Source organism: Pseudorca crassidens, chromosome 14, assembly GCF_039906515.1.
Source record: "Pseudorca crassidens isolate mPseCra1 chromosome 14, mPseCra1.hap1, whole genome shotgun sequence".
In the NCBI taxonomy this organism is placed as follows: domain Eukaryota; kingdom Metazoa; phylum Chordata; class Mammalia; order Artiodactyla; family Delphinidae; genus Pseudorca; species Pseudorca crassidens.
The window spans coordinates 15,724,211-15,746,806 of NC_090309.1; the positions used below are offsets into that span (position 1 = coordinate 15,724,211).

A 22,596-nucleotide genomic window follows, 5' to 3' on the forward strand; every position below is an offset into this window, starting at 1 on the left:
AAACCAAATCAATCCAATTAACTGTATTTCAAATGTGTAACATAACCAAACTGAGCAGGGCAGAGAGTAATCCAAGTACTTTCACTATATGCTCTCTGTCTAGGGGGAGAAACAGCAAACAAATCCTAACTGTTTTTAGTAGGTAAATCCAAATTGAGGAACATCTGAAAAAACAACTGGCCTGTATTCTTCAAAAATCTCACTACCATGAAAGACAAAGAAAAGCTAAAAAGCATAGGTTAAGGAGATTAGAGACATGACAACTACATGATCTTGAACTGTATCATTTCTTGGAGAGAAAACAAAATGTCTTAAAGGACATTATTGGAACAAATAATTGACAAAAGTGAAATACTGTAACTGTAGATTAAAGTATTGAAATATAAAAAAAAGAAAAACAATACTGCTTCAATTTTCTATACTTACTACCTATTTTTGAAAGTGACTCTAATGCAAATATTTAAAATTTTAAATATCATAATTTCTCTTTGACTTTCCATTTATATTACAATATCAGAGATTAATTGTCCAGAACAGTTGTTCTTAGACACTCTTCACTTTAAAACACAAATATACTCAAATATACAGCATCAATTTAGCTAGGCATTCTAACCATTCAGTAGGATATTTAATGAGCAATATAGTTATGAAAAAAGCACATAGCTCATTAGGGGCCATAAGATTTTTTTTAAAGATGCTTTAAAGAAGAAATCAGTAAGCATATGTCTGTGACTTACATTCTAATGGTAATAAAATCTTTGCTATTGAATAAATGTTGTTTGACAGCAATTGCTAACCCAAAGATGAAAATTTAATGTTTCCCTACTTGAGGGCTTAGAATGTAAACTGAGTCAGCAAGGCATTTGAAATAACTTTTTATGCTGCTTAAGTGGAGCCTGAAGGGCCTCTAGCCTATGATAGTGGCCTCAGGACTGCTTCACTGCCTTCTGTTGCAATACAGACATTACTACCAGATTATCTCACATATAAACTGGGGCACAATTAAGATTTATTAAATGGTTGTAAAATGTGGACCAAGTTAGTGAGCACGGAGTAACAGTCATCAGTGTTTTCTAGTGCCACATACAACTCTTCAGATAATGTTTGGTGATTTTGTTTGCAAGAGTTAGTTGCAGTGATGAGGTTTTAGAATGACGTGGAATCCAAACTCTGGGACAATGGCAAGACCCAGTTGGGTAAGCAGGTGGAAGGTCCTGGTGAGATCCTGGAAGGTGGATTTTCTTCCCTGGTCTGTCCGTGGCAACCTGCCTTAGGAAGAGGGTGGAACTTTGTGTGGCCACGCAGCTGCCTGTAGCTCTTTAGGGACCAGACAGGTGGAGCTGACCCTCTAGATCCACTCCAGGAGGCCCACAAATCTCTGTGTGCCTGACTTCTCCTTACTACAGCCTGCCCAGTGCTCCTGGCTGGGCTAGAGGGAAACAAAGCCTTAGTGATCAAAGAGGAGCTCTTGGCCTTGGACATGCCCTCCACCTTCTCTGGCTGCTTTGCTAGGTGGCAGCTGGAAGGGCAGGCTTCTGGAGCCTGCATTCAGGTTACTGTGTCCTCCAAATCCCTTGTCACTAGTGAATCCTGTGATGATGGCTTTAACTTTAATGAAACTTGAGAAGGATGGATGCTCTAGTTTTTCTTGAAAGAAAGAATAACAATTTACCATGTTAGCCTCATGCAGTGATGCCTTTTGCTGGCCTGCTCTGTGTATGTCATTTTCTTGGAGTCTCCAGAAGTAGGCAACTCAATGAGACTTCCGCTTTCTGGCATTTTACAGTGACCTAAGAACAACAGAAGACACAAAGACAAGAATTCTTGTGTAAAAACTCCATTTCTTTCAATATGGATTAAGAGACAAGTAAAATTCAAAAATGACAAAATGCTTTGGTTCATGAGCTATTTCAGACTCCAGAAAACAGCCCAGTTATCCAAACAAATTCCTCATCAAAGGATTTCAACTTAACAAAAGCCTCTAGACAGCTTACTAACATCTTCTTTAACAGGATCTGATTTCTGTCCCGTGCCACCTCTTTCCAGGAACACATTTACCCTCCTTTTCTGCCTGCATAAAATTATCCTTTAGAGTCCCTACCAGCTGGGGCCAGTTCTGAGATCCATCCAGTCCCTTAATTTTAACAAACCTATTGTCTGTACTAGTAGGTTGGACGTACGTTTAAGCAGAGAGGCCCTGAGTCCACTATAAAACGCTTGTGAAATAAAGGTCCTGTAACCAGTTTAGAAATACTATACACAAGCAAGGGTAATGCAAGGAAGTTGTGGTACTTACTGTTTTATCCCCTTCTACAATATACATTGAATTTATAATCTATCAAGCAAAGATTGGAAGAATTGAAAAATAGGGTCCTTATTTAAAATAGAAAAGTGGAATGAAAACGAGTTAACATTTCGGAAAGCCACCACTTCTGATCTGTTGGAGTTCTTTCCCTTTCATACCCTCAATAAGTTCATATGCACAGTCATCAGGCATAAATCCTGCAGCACACAGAGCAACTCGACAAGCCTTTCTGACCACTTCTTTGGCCTCGTTTCGAAATTCTTCTAGGCGCCCTGTCACCTAGACGTTGATAAATATGTATCATTAGTGGTACCAAAGTATCAGTAATAGGGAAAAAAAAAATTCTTGAAACTTGTAGACAAAGTTCCTCACCTCCTCTAGCCATACGGCTTGTGCAACTTTAAATTCTTGCAGGGTGTAAGTGTGATATTTTTCAATATAACAAAGTCCCATAAAACTCAATTGATAACACAATTCATTTATTTTAAGGAGAGCTGGTCGCAAATACTAAATGAAAATAGAAATTTATCATTATTTAGTAAAAAAAACAAAACCTTTGCCTTTTAGAAGTATAAAAATATTGGGAAAGCAAGAATGCTAATTAAGGAAAATAAATAGCTCTATATGTTAATTTCAGCTACAGCTACAAAGTGCGTACATTGAAAAGGAACACTTCTGAAATTTTGTTCTGAAAGTATTCTTTGAATTATCAGATTTAATTTGTCTGAAGTCCTTTCTTTTCATTTTGAATACATGTCTTTTAACCATGAAATTGAGGGCAAGTAACAGAGGATGGGGAAATATCTTAAATTTCACTAGGTTTGGCTAACAGCTATTAAAAGATTCTTAGTGTTACCTTAGGACTTTACAATGTCCAGTCACCATGATAATGATAATGGATAATGGATGGGCCTATCTATTGATCTAAGAGGTTATGATATAGAACAAAGACAAATTTTAACTTTAAAATTTCAGTGGGTAACAGTCACTATTAAGAGTCTACCTTGCAATGTGGGCTGGCAGAATGAGTGGAAGTATTTGTGGAATAATGTCACATAATATAATTTAATCTTCCTCTATGCCATCATCATAAATCAGGGTTTTAGGGTGGTGGCTTTGAAGGCACATGTTCCAAGATTGTTTCTAGGTCATTCACCCTCACTTCTAATCTAATCAAAGGAGGAACAATAACATTATATTTTTTAAAAGTTAACTTAAATTTATTTATATGTGACACTGGTTTAAGTGTTATATATAGCACACTCTTGGACTCTTTTCTAGGAGTTTCCAAAATAGGACAACCAATAGTCATTCAGATCAACATGAAATAGTGCTTTAATTATTTTTTTTAAGTACAAATAAGGGGAAGTTAAAATTAGTAGAGTCCTCAATGAAGAGATTTATGTGACAAAACATCTAGGAAGTCATATAGCCCTTAAGATTCATCTCATGGAGAAATTTTCATGATAAAAATGAAGCAAAAATATAATATTGTAAATCAACTATACTTAATTTTAAAAAAAAGAAGCAGAAGTTTAGAGGCTATGCCTCCGAATTGAGATAAGATACTAAATAAATTAACATGAGTACATGAGTAGGAATGAGTCTGTAATTGAAATGTGGCAGTGAAAGCAAGAAAGTCCAGTGTACTCTGGAGAAAAAGTCCTTGAGCCAAAAAATATAAGTTCTATTAGTAAAGGGATACATAGCTAGGATCCAGGTGGACAGCAAAACTGGTATTGATGGTCTGCCAAAAAGTTAGAGTTTGACAGTGGGAATTTGGAGGAAGAAAAAATATATATAATCTAAGAAATTACTTTGGCCTAACCTAAATATCTGGCTGTCAGCATAAAGGACAAACGTGAAAGCTGTTGTGAATGTAAGAGAGACTGAAGGTGTTTTGTTTATTTCTCCCATCATTATTTCTGCTGTTTGCAAATTTCCGATGGAATCTGGGTTAGATGGTTCATTCTTAGGCTGGTATATCAAGAGTGCCCATTGAAAGTGATAAGCATTAGCATTATTTCAATATTTTATAATAAGTACAAAGGGAATATAATCTTTAAAAATTCACTATGTTGTACACCTGAAATATATATTATACATCAACTATACCTCAATAAAAATTAAATTAATTAATTAATTGAAACACAAGCACATACAAAACAATCAAGCTACTAGAGTCAATAATAAATTCTGCAAGGTTTCAGGAAACAGGCTCAATATACAAAAGTCAATTATATTGCTATATAGAATATGTATACATATATATATATATATACACTATTTATATACATTTATACATATATCATTTAGATCCCTGACTTCAGACTATACTACAAAGCTACAGTAATCAAGACAGTATGGTACTGGCACAAAAACAGAAATATAGATAAATGGAACAGGATAGAAAGTCCAGAGATAAGCCCACACACATCATATGGTCACCTTATCTTTGATAAAGGAGGCAAGAATATACAGTGGAGAAAAGACAGCCTCTTCAATAACTGGTGCTGGGAAAAGTGGACAGCTACATGTAAAAGTATGAAATTAGAACACTCCCTAACACCATACACAAAAATAAACTCAAAATGGATTAAAGACCTAAATGTAAGGCCAGAAACTATCAAACTCTTAGAGGAAAATATAGGCAGAACGCTCTATGACATAAATCACAGCAAGATCCTTTTTGACCCACCTCCTAGAGAAATGGAAATAAAACAAAAATAAACAAATGGGACCTAAGGAAACTTAAAAGCTTTTGCACAGCAAAGGAAACCATAAACAAGACAACAGGCAACCCTCAGAATGGGCAAAAATATTTGCAAATGAAGCAACTGACAAAGGATTAATCTCCAAAATTTACAAGCAGCTCATGCAGCTCAATAACAAAAAAACAAACAACCCAATCCAAAAATGGGCAGAAGACCTAAATAGACATTTCTCCAAAGAAGATATACAGATTGCCAACAAACGCATGAAAGAATGCTCAACATCATTAATCATTAGAGAAATGAAAATCAAAACTACAATGAGATATCATCTCACACTGGTCAGAATGGCCATCATCAAAAAATCTAGAAACAATAAATGCTGCAGAGGGTGTGGAGAAAAGGGAATCCTCTTGCACTGTTAGTGGGAATGTAAATTGATACAGCCACTATGGAGAAAAGTATGGAGATTCCTTAAAAAACTACAAATAGAACTACCATATGACCCAGCAATCCCACTACTGGGCATATACCCTGAGAAAACCATAATTCAAAAAGAGTCATGTACCAAAATGTTCATTGCAGCTCTATTTACAATAGCCAGGACATGGAAGCAACCTAAGTGTCCATCAACAGATGAATGGATAAAGAAGATGTGGCACATATATACAATGGAATATTACTCAGCCATAAAAAGAAACAAAATTGAGTTATTTGTAGTGAGGTGGATGGACCTAGAGTCTGTCACACAGAGTGAAGTAAGTCAGAAAGAGAAAAACAAATACCGTATGCTAACACATATATATGGAGTCTAAGAAAAAAAAAAAAGGTCATGAAGTACCTAGGGGTAAGACGGGAATAAAGACACAGACCTACTAGAGCATGGACTTGAGGAAATGGGGAGGGGGAAGGGTAAGCTGTGACAAAGTGCGAGAGTGGCATGGACATATATACACTACCAAACGTAAAATAGATAGCTAGTGGGAAGCAGCCACATAGCACAGGGATATCAGCTAGGTGGTTTGTGACCACCTAGAGGGGTGGGATAGGGAGGGTGGGAGGGAGGGAGGTGCAACAGGGAAGAGATATGGGGACATATGTATATGTATAACTGATTTACTTTGTTATAAAGGAGAAACTAACACACCATTGTAAAGCAATTATATCCAATAAAGATGTTAAAGAAAAAAAGTCAATTGTATTGCTATATAGAATATGTATATATATATATATATATATATATACACACACACTCTTTATATACATTTATACATATATCCTTTAGATATATTCTTTATATGTATTGTAGAATATATATGTGCATTGAATACACATATATGTATAGAATACACATATATACTCTCTAATAAATATATATTCTACATATATAAAGTGAAAAATCCAAAATGAAATTTAAGAAAACAATTCCATTTATAATAGTATCAAAAAGAATAAAATATTTGGGGATAAATTTGACAAAAGAAATGTAAAATATATACTCTGAAAACTACAAAACATTTTTGAAAGAAATTGAAGAACACCTAAATAAATGGAAAAGGATTATATGTTCATAGACTAGAAAAGTTAATGCTGTTAAAATGGCAATATTTCCTAAATTGATCTACAGATTTAAAGCATTCCCTATCAAAATCCCAACTGGCTTCCTTGCAGAAATTGACAAACTGATCTTAAAATTCATGTGGAAATTCAAGAGGCCCAGGGAAGTCACACTTCCTAAATTCAAAATTTACTACTAAACTACAGTACTCAAGATAGTGTGGTACTGGCATAAGGATAGATATAGATCAACAGAAAAAAATTGAAAGTGCAGAAATCCTCATATTTACAGGCAGTTGCTGACAAGGGTGTCAGGACAATTCAAGGCGGAAAGAATAGTCTTTGCAACAAATGGTGCTGGGACAACTGGACAGCCACAAGCAAAAGGATGAAGGTGAACCCATACCTCACGCCATTAGCAAAAATTAACTTGAGGTGGATTGAAGAACTAAATGTAAGAGTTAAAACTATAGAACTATTAGAAGAAAATATAGGGCTACATTTTTGTGACCTGAGATGAAGCAATAGATTTTTATACCAAAAACACAAGCAGCAAAAGAAAAAAATGGACAAAACAGACATCATCAAAATTAAGAACTTTTATGCTTCAAAGGACACGATCATGAAAGTGCAAAGACCCATAAAATGGGAGAAAAGTTTTGCAAATCATATATCTGATAAGGGATTTGTATCCAGAATATATAAAGAATTCTTACAACTCAATAGTAAAATACAGGTAACTTAATTAAAAATGGGCAAAGTATCTGAATAGACAGTTCTCCAGATAAGATATACAAATGGCCAAAAGGCACATGAAAAGATGCTCACCATCATTAGTCATCAGGGTAATAGAAATCAAAACAACAATGAAATGCCACTTCACAACCAGTAAGAAAAGCTATAATGAAAAATGCAGATGTAATGGTGAGAATATGGAGAAACTGAAGCCTTCATATGCTATTGGTGGTAATGTAAAATTGTGCAGTGGCTTTGGAAAACTGTTTTGCAGTTCCTCAAAATGTTAAACACAGAGTTACTAATGACCTAGCAATTCCACTCCCAAAGAAATAAAAACATATGTCTAGACTAAAACTTGTACACAAATATTCATAGCAGCTTTATTCATAATAAAGCCAAAAAGTGGAATAACGCCAATATCCATCAATAGGTGGATGGATAAATAAAACATATATATATATATACAAGTGAATATTATTGACCAATAAAAAGAAATGTCATGCTACAACATAGATGGACCTTCAAAATATTATGCTAAGTAAAAAAGCCAGTCACAAAGGACCACATACTGTATGGTTCTATTTATATGAAATGAATTTATATGAAATAGATTAGGCACATCAAGAGAGAAAAGTCATAGACTAGTGGTTGTCCAGAGCTGGGGCAGGGGGTGGTCTGGGGGCATTGGGGAGAAATGGAGAGTGATGCTGATCACTCTTTTTGGAATGGTGGGAATGTTCTAAAATAGACTGTGGTGATGGTTGATCAATTCTATGAATATATTAAAACCATTCAATTGTATACTTTAAAAGAATGAATTGTATGAATCATACTTCAATAAAGTTGTTATTAGGAAATGTGGGCACAGATGCCAATAAGGTTGGTTACTAAAAATAATCATAAATAGAAAAATTTCAAGGACAGCTCCACATTTATCCCTTCAACATAGTCTAAAAGAATCAACCCCCTTAATTAACTCACTGTAAATAAAAGATTAGTGGTAAGTGTGTGGATAATGATAGCATCTAATAGATATTTAAACCAACACAATGGCTCAATTAGTTACGTCAACCTAAGATTAAAATGATGAGAACTTTCTAGTCTGCTTGGGCTACATTAAAGAGAAAATATTGTCAAGGTCAAAGCACTATTGGTATGAATAGTGAGCAGAGAGAATGACAATTCTCAGCACATTAAAAAAAGAGGAAAAGCCTTACGAATTGATACAGGTTAAATGCAAGAGGAACTGTTTTACTTACCTAGGAATAAAGTTATGAAATGTATAGTGTCCAAGACAAGGTAAAAGATGAAAGGTGGTAAAAAAGTAGTAAAATAGGTTCAAATTCTTGATAGATCCTTAGTGAAATTAGAGGTCTAGGGGTTGAGTTCAATGTCAAGAAGGATTAGAATCTTTTCCACAACCCAGAACGCTTGATGGGATGGAGGACCTGAGATGGTACATCTTACATATCTGTTTTGCACTAACACCTATATGAGCCATATTCCTTGAATGTTCCTTTATTGTGTGACTGATGGCTTGATAATGATCTTTCAGATTACCATATGCAAAGTGAACAAAATGACCAGTAAAAAGCAAACTTGAAGCTTCTGATGTGAGAGGGAGGTGACCCAGTCTCACAAAATAGACAGCTGAGGACACTGAGCATGACAGTAATGGTGGTTACAGCTCATTCCCAGGGGCCAAATAGAAAACTTCTGCCGCAAGTCGAAGTTCAAGGAGTGAGTACAGATTTTAAATGTGGCCACTTACCCTTTAATAATTCTTTTTCCATGATAATCCCCTCCTCCAAAGTAAATATTTAAAATTTCCCTACTGTCTGAATCCATGATAGAAGAAAATGTATGAGACATTGGGAGTTATTGGGCCATGAAAACAAGCCCCCAAATTATTTTGGACCATAAAGTCCAGAGTGTCTCAAAAATGAGAATTAGTAATAGGGCTTGCTGGCCTGCTCTGTTCAAAAGGATATACAACTTTCCTGATCAACAAGAAAGGGGGTCATGAATCCAAACCTCTGAAGCTGCTTCTAAATAAAGGGGACCTGTGCAACTCTCTTGTTATACTTTAGTGTTTTGCAACCCTAGTTAAAATGTAGAAGAATAAAGATGCAGACATAGAGAATGGATTTGAGGACACGGTGGAGGGGGGTGAAGGGTAAGCTGGGACAAAGTGAGAGAGTAGCACTGACATATATACACTGCCAAATGTAAAATAGATAGCTAGTGGGAAGCAGCTGCATAGCACAGGGAGATCAGCTTGGTACTATGTGACCATCTAGAAGGGTGGGATAGGGAGGATGGGAGGGAGATGCAAGAGGGAGGGGATATGGGGATATATGTATACATATAGCTGATTCACTTTGTTATACAGCAGAAACTAACACAACACTGTAAAGCAATTATACTCCAATAAAGATGTAAAAAAAAAAAAAAAGATGTAGAAATACACTAGATTACCAGACTTTTAAGTGACAAACAGAATGAAAATTGTCAATTCTCTTGAAAGATGAAATCTTCTATTTCAGGGACAGTCTATACGAATACTTTGTTTTTCTGTGAGTAATTCTTTTAAAATATGATTAATAAATACATACTTGGTTAACAATGAACAGATCTTTTTGTAGAGATTCTCGACATCCACTGATTTTTTTAGAGCGGACATTCTTCTTCCACACGTTAAAAGCCTTCCATTTCCGGAAAAGTGAAAATACGGGAATCTTAGTGAGTTCTCTGTGATATAGATATTCTTGTTCCCATCGATCAATTTCGATAAATTCAATGTCATCATTATAAACATGTGTTACTGCATTTTTGCTAATAGTATAGTAGTCATTTTTACTGATGTTCTCATAACTCACAACCCTTTGAACAAATAAAAATTGGGGCAAGTGAATATAGTATTCAACACAAAATTAAGCAATTGCATTACTATTCTGTTTTAAAAAGATATAACATTTCTGGAAAACAAGCATTATTTAAAAATTAAAAATATTCTAACAGACTACTTTTAGATTGAATAAATTACTCAAGAAAAGGGAGCTGCTTTTTAACAACAGTTGGACTTATTATAGCTCTTAAGGATTTCACAACTGTGGCAATATGCTTGATAGTTTCAGTAATGTGATTTTTACAAAAACAAATCAATTATGGATTTTTATGAACGCTACATGGAAATAAGTTTTTATTTATCTTTGATTCTTCAGAAACTATTCAATAATAATAGTGTAAAAGAGTTTTACACTACCCAATATTGGCAGAATTATGAGAAAGATCAAAACAAGAAAAAATGAACTAGATAAGATTAGAGTCAAAACCCAGATTAAGCTTAAAAATGTCCAGTTTATCACATATCAAAATAATCGTTAACAAGAAATTGTTTATTTCATCAAGGGTATTCTTCAACCTCATCCATAATAAGAAATTGATCAAGTAAAGAAGAAAAGCAAGAACGGGATAAAAACAGGAGCAAGAATAGGAGTGGGAAACAAAGGAATGAGAATAGAAAGGGCTGATTCTCTAAAACTTCTTAAAATAAGAACTTAGACGGGAACACTCCAGTGAAAATCAACTGTTTCCCACGTCTATTTTCTCTTACAGTCCTTAACTCTGCATTCTGAACCTGGAGTTCATGGCCCTTGAGCACAGCCTTCAGGTCATCTGTGAAATCCCTGAAATTGCTGTATGTAAACAAATTTACGTACGTATGCATGATAAATTTTTTTTAAGGGGTTGGAACAAAATCTCATATGCTTTGGGTCTGTTAATCAAAAAATGACGAACCATTGGCAAAAATCATTTTTAGGTTTTAACTCTATTTTTGTCTTAATAACACTGAGTAAGAAAAATATTTTTAAAATTAGGGCATACAGGACCAGAATGAAAGCAAACTCAAAGCAAGAGCTGTTCAAGTGAGCACACAAGGGAACTGGGGGAGCCGATGGTGCTGTGGAGTGGGGAGTCTCAAAGGCCGCTCTCCCAATTCAGTGCCATAACAGAAGAACTTCAACTTGCTTAGCTCCTAACTGATGCCACTGCCGGACTCTTTGTCTGTGTTCTGGTTGACTCATGCCAGAAACATCTGGGAAAATGCCAGGTATTACCTGTTGCTGGTGAGGTGTATGGAAAATGTTTAAAATGTTTTTCCTTTTTTCTTTGTCAACAGCTTAAGATATAATTAGGACATTCTTCAGGTGATTCTCTACAAAGTGGGAGATTTCAACTTGTCTTTGAAACTGTAATTAACTTCACATGTTTCATTAACATCAATCATCAAACCAACCTAAAAGCAAGAACAAACACCTCACTGTGGCCCTGGTGTGTGTCTAGAAAACTCACCCTGTGTGAATCTATCTGCTACTAAAGGCCCTTCTAGAAGGTAGCAGATGTGGTCCATGATACTGAATTTTAACTTATTGGTGCTCAGTACCACTAAGAAATCCTTTTTATTTACATTTTCCTACCTATTCAAGATTCTCATTCTCAAACCACTAAGCCTTTTCCTCTACTACACATCTCTACTCTGCACAGGACAGACGAACACATGAGAGTCTTTTTTTTTTTTTTTTTTTTGCGGTACGCGGGTCTCTCACTGTTGTGGCCTCTCCCGTTGCGGAGCACAGGCTCCGGACGCGCAGGCTCAGCGGCCATGGCTCACGGGCCCAGCCGCTCCGCGGCATGTGGGATCCTCCCGGACCGGGGCACGAACCCGTGTCCCCTGCATTGGCAGGCGGACTCTCAACCACTGCGACACCAGGGAAGCCCACATGAGAGTCTTTTTGAAAGATTGGATCATCAGCATCAAAATCACTTGGGGTGCTTAAGAATCCAGATTTCTGGGTCCAACACAGAATCAGAATCTCTATGTATGAGACTCAAAGATTCTAGCTTAACAAGTTCCCTGCGTGATTCTGATACACAATAATGTTTGTAACCACTGAACTTTTTTTGAAAGCAAATAAACAACAACGAAAACATGGTGGGGACAAGGTGAGTTCTCTCTTGTACCTTCAACTTGAAAATCTCACACCTTCACTGTGTTTTATCCCCTTGAGTGTATCTCTCAGGATTTCACCCAAACAGAGGTGGAGAGGTTTCATAGCACTTTTTTCTACCTCTCCTGGCATTTGGCTACTTTTCCTCTGCATCTAAAAATATGCAGAACTTCTCTTTAACTTGTAGAAAGCTTCCCTTTAGTTTAAAGAAAGTTTTTTCTCAACCCTGCTGCCATTTAACTTAGAATCCCCTGTCTTCTTCCTTCTCTTAAACTTCCTTTATGATGGCCATATCCTCCCCATCCATTCCTTCTTAAAGTTTCTGAAAACTAGGCTTGTTCCTCACTACTCTAATGAAATGCTTCTCTTGAAGATCAGCAGGGGTTTCCTTCTAGCCCAATCCAGTTGGTAGGCAGAAGGGGCAGTGGGGTCACGGAAATCTTTGCAAAAATTAAGAAGGCCTATGCCCAGTTCTCTGGAATCCTATTTTCCTTAGACTTTGCAGTTTGTTCCCAAGGGGTTGAACCCTAAATATACTCCTTGGATTCCTGTGCTTCATTCCTCACACTACAAACCTCAGTGCTCAGCTGTTCCAGGAGTTGATCCACTACTCCTAAGTGATGGCTGCCTTTTCAGCACCTCTTGGCATTCAGAATTCAGCCTCAAACTTCAGCTGCCTCCTTTGTTATTATTTTTTTCTTTTTTTTTTTGGCACTGTGCAGCTTGAGGGATAGTTCCCCAACCCGGGATCAAACCTGGGCCCTTGGCAATGAAACCACGGAGTCCTAACCACTGGACCGCCAGGGAATTCCCTCAGCTGTCTCCTTTGGATGTTTGTACCATAAAGGCCTTTCTTTGAGGAAATAACCAGAAAAATTAGTCTTCCTTTAAGATGTAAAAAGAGAACTTAACTTTCTCAATTGCTGTGCTCTAAAATTCCTACTTTGCTGATAAAGAAGATGACTTTATGACCCAATTAACTAAACAGAGATCCTTGGCAAGTTAATCAGACTGAGAAGAATGTCTTGAATAAAATTCCACTTAACTATGCTTTACTGGAAAAAAAATATCTGTAGCGTTTTCTTGCTGCTCAGTGTAGAATCATGGAATCCCTTGTCAAATTGTTTTGCCGTAGAAACTGTCTCTGTCCATCTGAAATGAAACTTAGACTCAAGGCTTCTATTAATGTCTAAAAGGATGTGTCACGTGGAGAGAATTGCATGGCTGATTGTGGTAGGTCATCAATTGTCCTGTTCTTGTCGATTTCAGATAAAACTCAAAGGAAATCTACTGGGGGCCTAAAAAACATGATTTCTCCTCTTGGAATTAATTCTTAATTTTTCTAAAACAATAAGATCTCAATGTGAGTTGTTATTTCAAACAGCATCTCTATCTGTTGTTACATCTTGCAGTGATGGAAAATGCATCTGTTCATTTTTAAACTGATCCACTGGACTAAGACTGCAGAAGCATGGTTTGTCTCATGAGACCCTTCTGCTCAAGAACTCTGAACAGCCTATTGCTTATATCATTAAATCCAAATCATTCTGCTGGGTGTTTGTGGCACCCTCCTCCTGTCTCATATTAGTTCCTTCTCTGTGCACACACTGCCCTTTTCAACTGTCAGGCTGGTTTCCAGCTTAGGCTGTGATAGAATGAATACATATGTCTTTGTCCACCCTGTTCCCTTCTCCCATCCTGATTTCTACAAACAAGAGAGTGATTCCTTACCTGCTATAAGGTACTGGGTTGAATTAGATGAGCTCACGTGGCCCTATGCAAATTTAAGTTGTCTCATTATTTTCATTATTACACAGTTTTAGTCATTATGATTTGAACATATTTATTGGACAAAGGGAAACAAACAAGTGCCTGGAAAGAAGTTAGCTATTTCCTGAGTTTTACTTTTGTAAACCTCAATCTGTTTGATTATGGTCAATGTCATGATTCAGTATGCATCTAGATCTAACCTGAACTGGAGAAGAGAAATGGCTTGGTTTGCTTCTGGTTTGATTAACCAGAAATGGTAAAATATCTGATAAGTAACTCCTTTTCACCTAGAAAATTAAACAAAATGGTAAGTAAGAGGAAACGGAAGTTTCTTCAATAAGAGAGTGCTCTAGGGTCAGTGGTTCTCAATATATGGTCCTTGGAATGGCAGCATCAACCTCATGTGGGGATTGCAAATTCGGAGGCCCCCTCAAGACCTACTGAATCAGAAACTTGGGGGTTAACAATCTATGTTTTTGCAAGTCCTTTAGGGCTTGCTGGAGAACAATTGCTCTAGGTCCATGGCCTACAACTCTCGTTGAATATTGGGAACATTTGATGAGTTTTAAAGAAATGATGTTGCTTGGGCTCCACCACAAACCAATTAAATAAAACTCTGGGGGTGGGGCCTGGGTGATTCTAGCAGCCAAGGCTGAGAACCACTGCTCTAGGTTCTTCAAATTTCTGTATAAAATGAAGTAATCACCCACTAAATTGTCATAGGTCCAAAATGGTGCCTGTGTGTGTGTGTGTGTGTCTGAAGGAAGGGTAGGGAGACAATCCGATGATCCAAGTGATGGATGATCCAAGTGAAAATACTAAGGACCTGTAGTGTTTCCACTTGCTGACTGACATTTGACTTGATTGAAATTTCTTCATGGACTAGCCCAAGAAAAATGTCATTGTGTTAAGCAACCTGGGGAGGTTTCTGATAATATGGCTTCAAAATGATATGTTCCTGATTATATAACATATATGCCTCATTATAGAGTTTTTTTATAATTATGACCTCACATGGAAACTAGAATGCTTTCACTTGAGAAAGTTTCAAGCTGGCATTTACCTGTGTTTTCTGTTCTAGGCTGCTAAATATGTGATCTAGCTGAAAGGACAGAACAGCTTTAGTCTGAAATTTAAAAAGCTGCCTAAAAAATTACTTTAGCATAACAGGCTTAGAAACTAGTTGAGAACCAACTTGATCACTTAGAAAGTAATATGGCCTGAACCCAGTTTGGACATTTTTATAGTCCTAACAGCCCAAATCACATAACCATATTTCATAGAATCCTAATCCCAACAGATATCCCACAAGAAAAGGTTCTTTGGTTATACAGGACAGAAATGCATAATTATCATATTTAACCCAAGGTTTATCAATCTCAGCACTACTGACATTTGGGGCCCGATAATTCTTCACTGTGTGGGACCATCCTGGGAACCGTCAGCTGTTTAGCAGCATCCCTGTTCTTTTCCCACTCCATACCAGCAGCACCACTCTTTCCAGTTGTAACAACCAAAAATCTCTCTGGACGTTGCCAAATGTCTCCCAGGGGGCAAAAAGTCTTCCAGAGGGAGAATCAGTGATTTAACTTGGTGTTTCTCAAATTTACATGATCATAGAACATGTCTTTTTACTATCCACCTGTTAATATCACTTAGGTCTTATGATCCAGGAAATACACACTGGGAAACACTTAGGTAGAGGAGACATTGTGTCCTCTTTCTTGGCTTTTCTCGGACCCTAAAGATGCTCAGGATTTAGGAGGACTCTGTTGTACATTGATTTCTAATGATTTTAAAATTGAAATTGCACAGAAGATTAAATCATAGAATTGAAAGATGGAGCATCAGACATTATTCTGAATTTCCTGTCTGCAAATCACAAAACACTATCAAATAGCAAAGTCCTTAGTATATCTCTACCTCAATTTCCTCATCTTTCAACTATACAGGATACCTTTTTACTGGGGCTTTTTTTCAGGATGAAATAAGATTAATGTACAGAAAGCACGCAGCACAATGCCTAGCACAGAATGTGTGACACAAATGTCAGGAGTAGTTGTTATTCTGAGGATGAGTACATTAGGCATAATGCATGAGAGCTTGGGTTCTGAAGTTTAACTACTTGGGTTTGAATCCCAGTCCCACAATTCACTAGGTATATGAACTTTGCCAAATTTCTCAACTCTGCCTTAGTTTCCTCATTTGTAAAATGGACATATCAATACTACCCACCTTGTAGAGTTGCTATGAAGATTAATTATATAAAGAATTTGGAACAATATTTGGCACAAACTAAGAGTTGTTGTTTGTAATATTGAGTTGCAGGACTCATCCATTTCATTGTAAAGACTTGGTATCCCACTATGGCCTTATGAGGCACCCACGGTTCCTTACCAATATGAACAAGTTTATATTTCAGTGACCAAAACAAGAAATAGCAAAATATTGACATACACAATTAAAACAATAGTGAGATGAGAGGTTCCATAGATATGGGAAAAAAGTCCCTCATGTACTAGGGAGGGAATGGTCAGACATCACAGTGGCTCCTTTTTCAGGAGTATGAAAAAGAAATATTTACACATTGCCCTACCAGAGGGTCTCCTTCAATTCAACTAAATGGTCATGCTCATTAGACTTTCATAGACTATATCTGGCAGCCCTCTACCTAGAAGGCTAGAACAGGAACTACTTCTTGCCTTCCAGGCAGCATCAGTCTTTGCTTTTCCATGGGACCCCTTGCAACAATTCAATAGCCACTCCCGAGCTATCCCCTCCCCAGGTGACAACTCAGATGCAAGGACATGAGATCCATATTGCGTGGGTGTGCAAATCACCCTGGCTTAAGAGGAGCCAATATTTCTTGCAATAACTATAAGCATACATTTTAGGGTTCCTGCAGAGACATGCCCAGAAAAAGAACTGCTGCACTATGGGAAGTCCAAAGCTATGACTCCCCTTCAGGTATTTATAATTCATTTATAGTTCCTCTCAATGCAGATATAATTTACCAAACAGGGGTCATTTTTATCATAAGCAGTGTTGCCTAGAAACAACTGACATTCTACTTGTATTAAGTTACCAGGGGAACAGAGCTTCAGAGTTAACCAAAGGCCAGATTCTCATGCGGAGAAAACTGTTCTACAATCCTCTAAAGCAACAGTCCCCAACCTTTTTGGCACCAGGGACCGGTTTCGTGGAAGACGACTTTTCCATGGACGGTGTGTGTGTGGGGGTTGGTTCAGGAGGTAATGTCAGCGATGGGGAGCGGCAGATGAAGCTTCGCTTGCTTGTCCGCCACGCACCTCCTGCTGTGTGGCATGGTTCCTAACAGGCCATGGACCAATACTGGTCCAGTATTGGTCCGCGGCCCGGGGGTTGGGGACCCCTGCTCTGAAGCAATGCTTCCCAAACTTTACATGTTCCAACACACCTGTACAGTGATAACATTTTATAAGGCACACTGGTGAAGACATTAATTATAATAAGAAAAATAAAACAAAATATTCAGGGAAATATTCAATACTGAATATTATAAAACTTCCAAATAAAGTCTAGCTCATAAACAACCACAGCTATGACTATAAATTTTTGAAGTAGCTACTGCATTTCTAATCAAGACATGATGAATGGTCTGTTCAAATTCTTAAAGTTGCCACTGCTAAGGAATACACTTCATAGACGTGGGAGACAGCAAATGGCAGATGATGATTTATTGCTCTGTCTCTGATGAATGGAAACTTCCTTTTCCACTGACTAGAATTTGTATCACTTGTTCTTTTGAAATTATGTGCCAGAGGTACCATCATTCTTTAATTCTAACAGCTTTTCCTTTTCTTGCTTTGATAAATGCGGTGTTGAAATTTCTTATGATAATACAAATTGATTTAAAACCCAAACATTTCCATATCAAGTACCTTAGAAACAATGGTGACACTTTCTCTCAAACACAGATGTTACGCTTGTTTGACTTACTAATTTTTCCTTAGATTTAAATTCTCAACAATGACTAAAAAATCACGAGAGAGCCATTTTAAATTTCACTTTTCTGAAGCTGAAATTTTGCTTTGAATTCCTAATCTTTGTCAGTATGTGTTAATATATTTTCAGGCAGCTCTTATATTTTTTATTAAGTTCATTCAGGTACTCAAATGTCAGTTAAGTAACCTAGCTGTAAAACCAAAAACTATCCTTCACTAAATCTACAAAGTTGAATCATTTGCAAAATATTTTCCAATTCTTGACAAAATTCTTCCTTTGGATCACTTAGGCATTTAAGTCTGAAACAACAAATAATGGTGTTCAGCTCACATATCTTTGTAGAAAGCTTAAAAACAGAAGGTCAGGTGGTGGATTGGATTTTATTATAGTTACAATTTTGATAATATTATTTAATTTGGAATCCATAACTGCAGAGAAACATTTACATATGGGAGTCTTTTGTGAATAAAATACTGTATTATGTATTTTAATCTCAGGATTATCAGAATAAACTCTAAATGGAAAATACATTTTCAAGAAGTATTTCCATAATATCTCATTTGCCTTTGATATTTCAACCCCAGTAGCTTTTTTGCTCCACAGAACAAAGTTCTTCAAACACTTCACTTCAAGGATGCTAGTGCTATTATCTAGCAGTTATTAATATCTGTACATCCAACAATATGCAATAAAATTTTAATAACGTCCTGGATTTGGTCATCTCTGTTATGTAACATGTGGATCTAGTGGTATTATTGATTTCCTTTGCTTTTCTGGCTCCAAATAGAATAAATAATTTCCACACAGGCTGGTAAAACTGCAATTCTGCGATAGTGAGTCATTTTGACGTTAGATATTAATTGTGTATTCTTGCATTCTTAGCTTCTTGAGCTTCTTGATCAGATGCTAACCAAAAAATGGAATTTGGTTTCATATTTTGTTCTTGCACATGCCTTTAAAAGTTCCACCCCTTTACCCGGGAGAGTGGATATCTTTCAGTAAAGTGTTGATATAGCTTGCTTGGTACTACTGATTGATTTGATAACACTTTCATACTAATGAGATATTTAGGCAAAAGAACAGGAAAATTATTGTGGTTAATAAATCCAATATGAGATAATTCTAATTATGTTGCCTAATTTCTAACCTTTTTTTAAATAACATAAACTGTGTTTACCTTATAACTTATTGTTTCCTCTCTGAGCATATCTTTCTATAGGTGTCTCAGTAATAGTATGACATGTCTTTTTTCCTTTTTTCTTTTTTTTTTCACGATGAGAGTGCAACTTTGAATGATTTCTAGTTGGGATCTCAGTTCCACTTTTATTCATCAATTTTCTATTGGGAAGAAAGCATTATTTTGCATTTGTTCTGGAAAAATCAATAGGCTTATATGAGAGGCAGATTATAGTGCTAGGTTTGGAAATGATAGAAAATGGTTCCATGGCTTCCACCACTTTTGGGGGGCTAATGAAGACATTCTTTCAAGTAAACTCTGAGTCTCATGGAGGTCTCGTGGACACCACCAAGTTTCATCTTGACAGGGCAGTAGAGCAGAGAAATTAAGAACATACATTCAGAAGCCACACTGTCATTTATTTATCGTACAACCTGGGGCAAGGTACTTAACCATTTTGTGTCTTATCTGTAAAACAGAGGTAATAAATGTATCTATCTTATAGTATTATTGTGAGAATTAAAAAACATATGTATATATATACATGTATATTCATGTATGCACTTTGCCTGGAACGTAGTAAATACAAGTAAATCATCATCTTTTATGATATTTAAAATGTGATGATTTGCTTTGGTGTCCTCTCACAAAGTGGGTATATAACCAAACTTTCTAACCAACAGCCATCCCCCATACTTCATGGCTACACCTCAATTACAATCACTCTTGTTCAAGGTCAAAGTCCTAACAAAATAGAATTATTTTCTCTTGATCTGTGTTCTCTTTTCCCTTCCTGACCTCTCTAGTTCCTAATCCTTTACCTAGTTTCCTCTAATTTGCCCCAGACCTGACCAGAGTCACCATTATGCCTTCTTGCTGGACAAGGTAATCTGCAGTGTACAGTTGTATGCTTACCGGGGTAATATTCTAAAATATTTACCCATCTCCTTGAAGAAGCTTCAAAACTGTTATGCCTAACACATACCACTAAATTTATTCTTTAGAATGAACTTGGTAAATGTAACTATTTTCTCACTTAGAGGGACCACAGTAGAGATAAACATTGTAGAACTGCACATTTAATGTATTTTACTACACTTAAAAAATTATGGGATGACATTATATTTTATCGCATTACTTTTAAAAGAAGTTTGGTATAATGTGTCCTTATCTCATTGATCCAGTATTTACTACTTTTAACTTCCAATTTAGCTGCTTCCAACTGTATGGCATCCAAATAATTGTCTTTCCTCATAAGATTTATAATATTTGGAATTGGGGCTGGGCGGAAAATTTAACCTCCATCCTAAAACGTGATAAAATAACAAACCGTGATTCCAACATCTTCTTAAATGAGATCTTGCATATTACTAACAAGCATCATTAGTGCCAGTTCAAAAAAGTATAAAACATCAACTCACTTCCCTTAGTAGAAGTGTTCATTAGTCTAGAAAGACAATTAATTTCCTGAATCAAACAGAAGCACCATTTCCATACTCATCTTCAATACTTTGTGTTGTGCTAGTAAACAGATGAGAATCCATTTTGTTTGGCAAAATCTTACTCCTTTCATAACGGGGAATTAATATCACAAATGGCACTCCTTGATGTCTGGGTTATTGAATATTTTTTGTTTGTTTGTTTTTTTGGGTTTTTTTGCAGTATGTGGGCTTCTTACTGCCGTGGCCTCTCCCGTTGCGGAGCATAGACTCCGGACGCGCAGGCTCAGCGGCCATGACTCACGGGCCTAGCTGCTCCGCGGCATGTGGGATCTTCCCGGACCGGGACATGAACCCGCGTCCCCTGCATCGGCAGGCGGACTCTCAACCACTGCGCCACCAGGGAAGCCCTGAATATTTTTTAAATAGGAGGAAGCTATGAAAACATTTCACACATTAATCAAGAAGTGTTTGTAAAAATGAGCAAATAAACCATTTTTTTCTGAGTCACGGTTAAAGATCCATAACCTCTTCTTCAAAACTTATAAAAAACTAGAAAAAGAAGTAGTAAGGTAGTTGTGGAATAACAATACTATTAAAGGAATATTTTTTACATCAAATAGCTTTAAATTCCATTATATGTTAATTCTCCTATCTTAAAAAAAAAAGCTATTTCTCTTATCTTAAGAAAAGTCCCCACTCTTGACCCCAATTCTCTTTTCATCAACCACCCTGATTCTCTTCTGTCTTTGCCATCCCCAGATTAGTATGTCCAAATCCAAACTCCTATTTTTCCCTGAAGAATCTGTTCCATCCAGTCTTCTGTGTCTTACTTAATAGCATCTCACCCCTTTCCCTTGCTCAGTCAAAGCGATCATTAAAGTCAACCTGGGCACTTCTCTGATTGCCCACCTTGTATACAATCCATAAAAATATCCTGTTGGGCTACTGCTGCCACCGCTGCCACCTGAGGATCACAGGTCACTGCCCACCTGGGAGCCTGGACAGCCCACCACTGATTTTTCTGTGTGTGTTTCTCTATTCGCTTTGTTTCTGGTTTGTTTGGTTTTTCTTTTACCATTTGTCTTGGGTTTTGTTTGTTTGTTTTCTTTTCCTTTTTTTATTGTTGTTGTTTGTTTGGGTCTTTGCCTTTTTTCTTGGGTTTTGTTTGTCTGTTTTCTTTTCCTTTTTTTTGTTGTTGTTTGTTTGTTTGGGTCTTTGCTTTTTTTCTTGGGTTTTGTTTGTCCGTTTTTTTTCTTCCCCCCTCTCTTTTTTTTTCTTTTTCTCCACACCAGGTGGCTTGCAAGGTCTTGGTTCCCCAGCCAGGGGTTGGGCCTGAGCCTCTGGGGTGGGAGCACCAAGTCCAGGACATTGGACCACCAGAGAATCCCCAGCCCCAGGGAACATTCATTGGCGAGAGCTCTCCTGGAGGTCTCCATCTTAACACCAAGACCCACTCCACCCAACTGCCTGCAGGCTCCAGTGCTGGAAGCCTCACTCCAAACAACTAGCAAGACGGGAACCCACAACCCCACCCATCAGCAGACAAGCTGCGAAGGAGGAACGTTTTCCACCAATAGGAAGCCCCTTCGCGGGTGGAGACTGCAGGTGGCGAAGGGGGGAAGCTTTGGAGCCGTGGAGGAGAGCGCAGCAACAGGGGTACGAAGGGCAAAGTGGAGAGATTCCCGCACAGAGGATCGGTGCTGACCGGCACTCACCAGCCCGAGAGGCTTGTCTGCTCACCCGCCGGGATGGGTGGGGCCTGGGAGCTGAGGCTAGGGCTTCGGTCGAATCCCAGGGAGAGGAATGGGGTTGGCTGCGGGAACACAACCTGAAGGGGGCTAAAGCACCACGGCTAGATGGGAGGGAGTCCAGGAAAAAGTCTGGAGCTGCCAAAGAGACA

The 22,596-nt window shown here is 37.3% G+C and overlaps 1 protein-coding gene across 1 annotated transcript in view; it reads right to left on the reverse strand.

Annotated features, from left to right (window-relative positions):
• Positions 1-22,596, reverse strand: part of DNAH6 (dynein axonemal heavy chain 6) — a 291,954-nt gene that overhangs the window by 234,218 nt on the left and 35,140 nt on the right. The window contains exons 5-8 of the mRNA XM_067703886.1: positions 9,927-10,194; positions 2,678-2,812; positions 2,464-2,584; positions 1,673-1,790 (exon numbers count right to left, since the gene is read on the reverse strand). Of these exons, the coding sequence (XP_067559987.1) occupies positions 1,673-1,790; positions 2,464-2,584; positions 2,678-2,812; positions 9,927-10,194 (642 nt within the window). The remainder of the gene's footprint in view (positions 1-1,672; positions 1,791-2,463; positions 2,585-2,677; positions 2,813-9,926; positions 10,195-22,596) is intronic.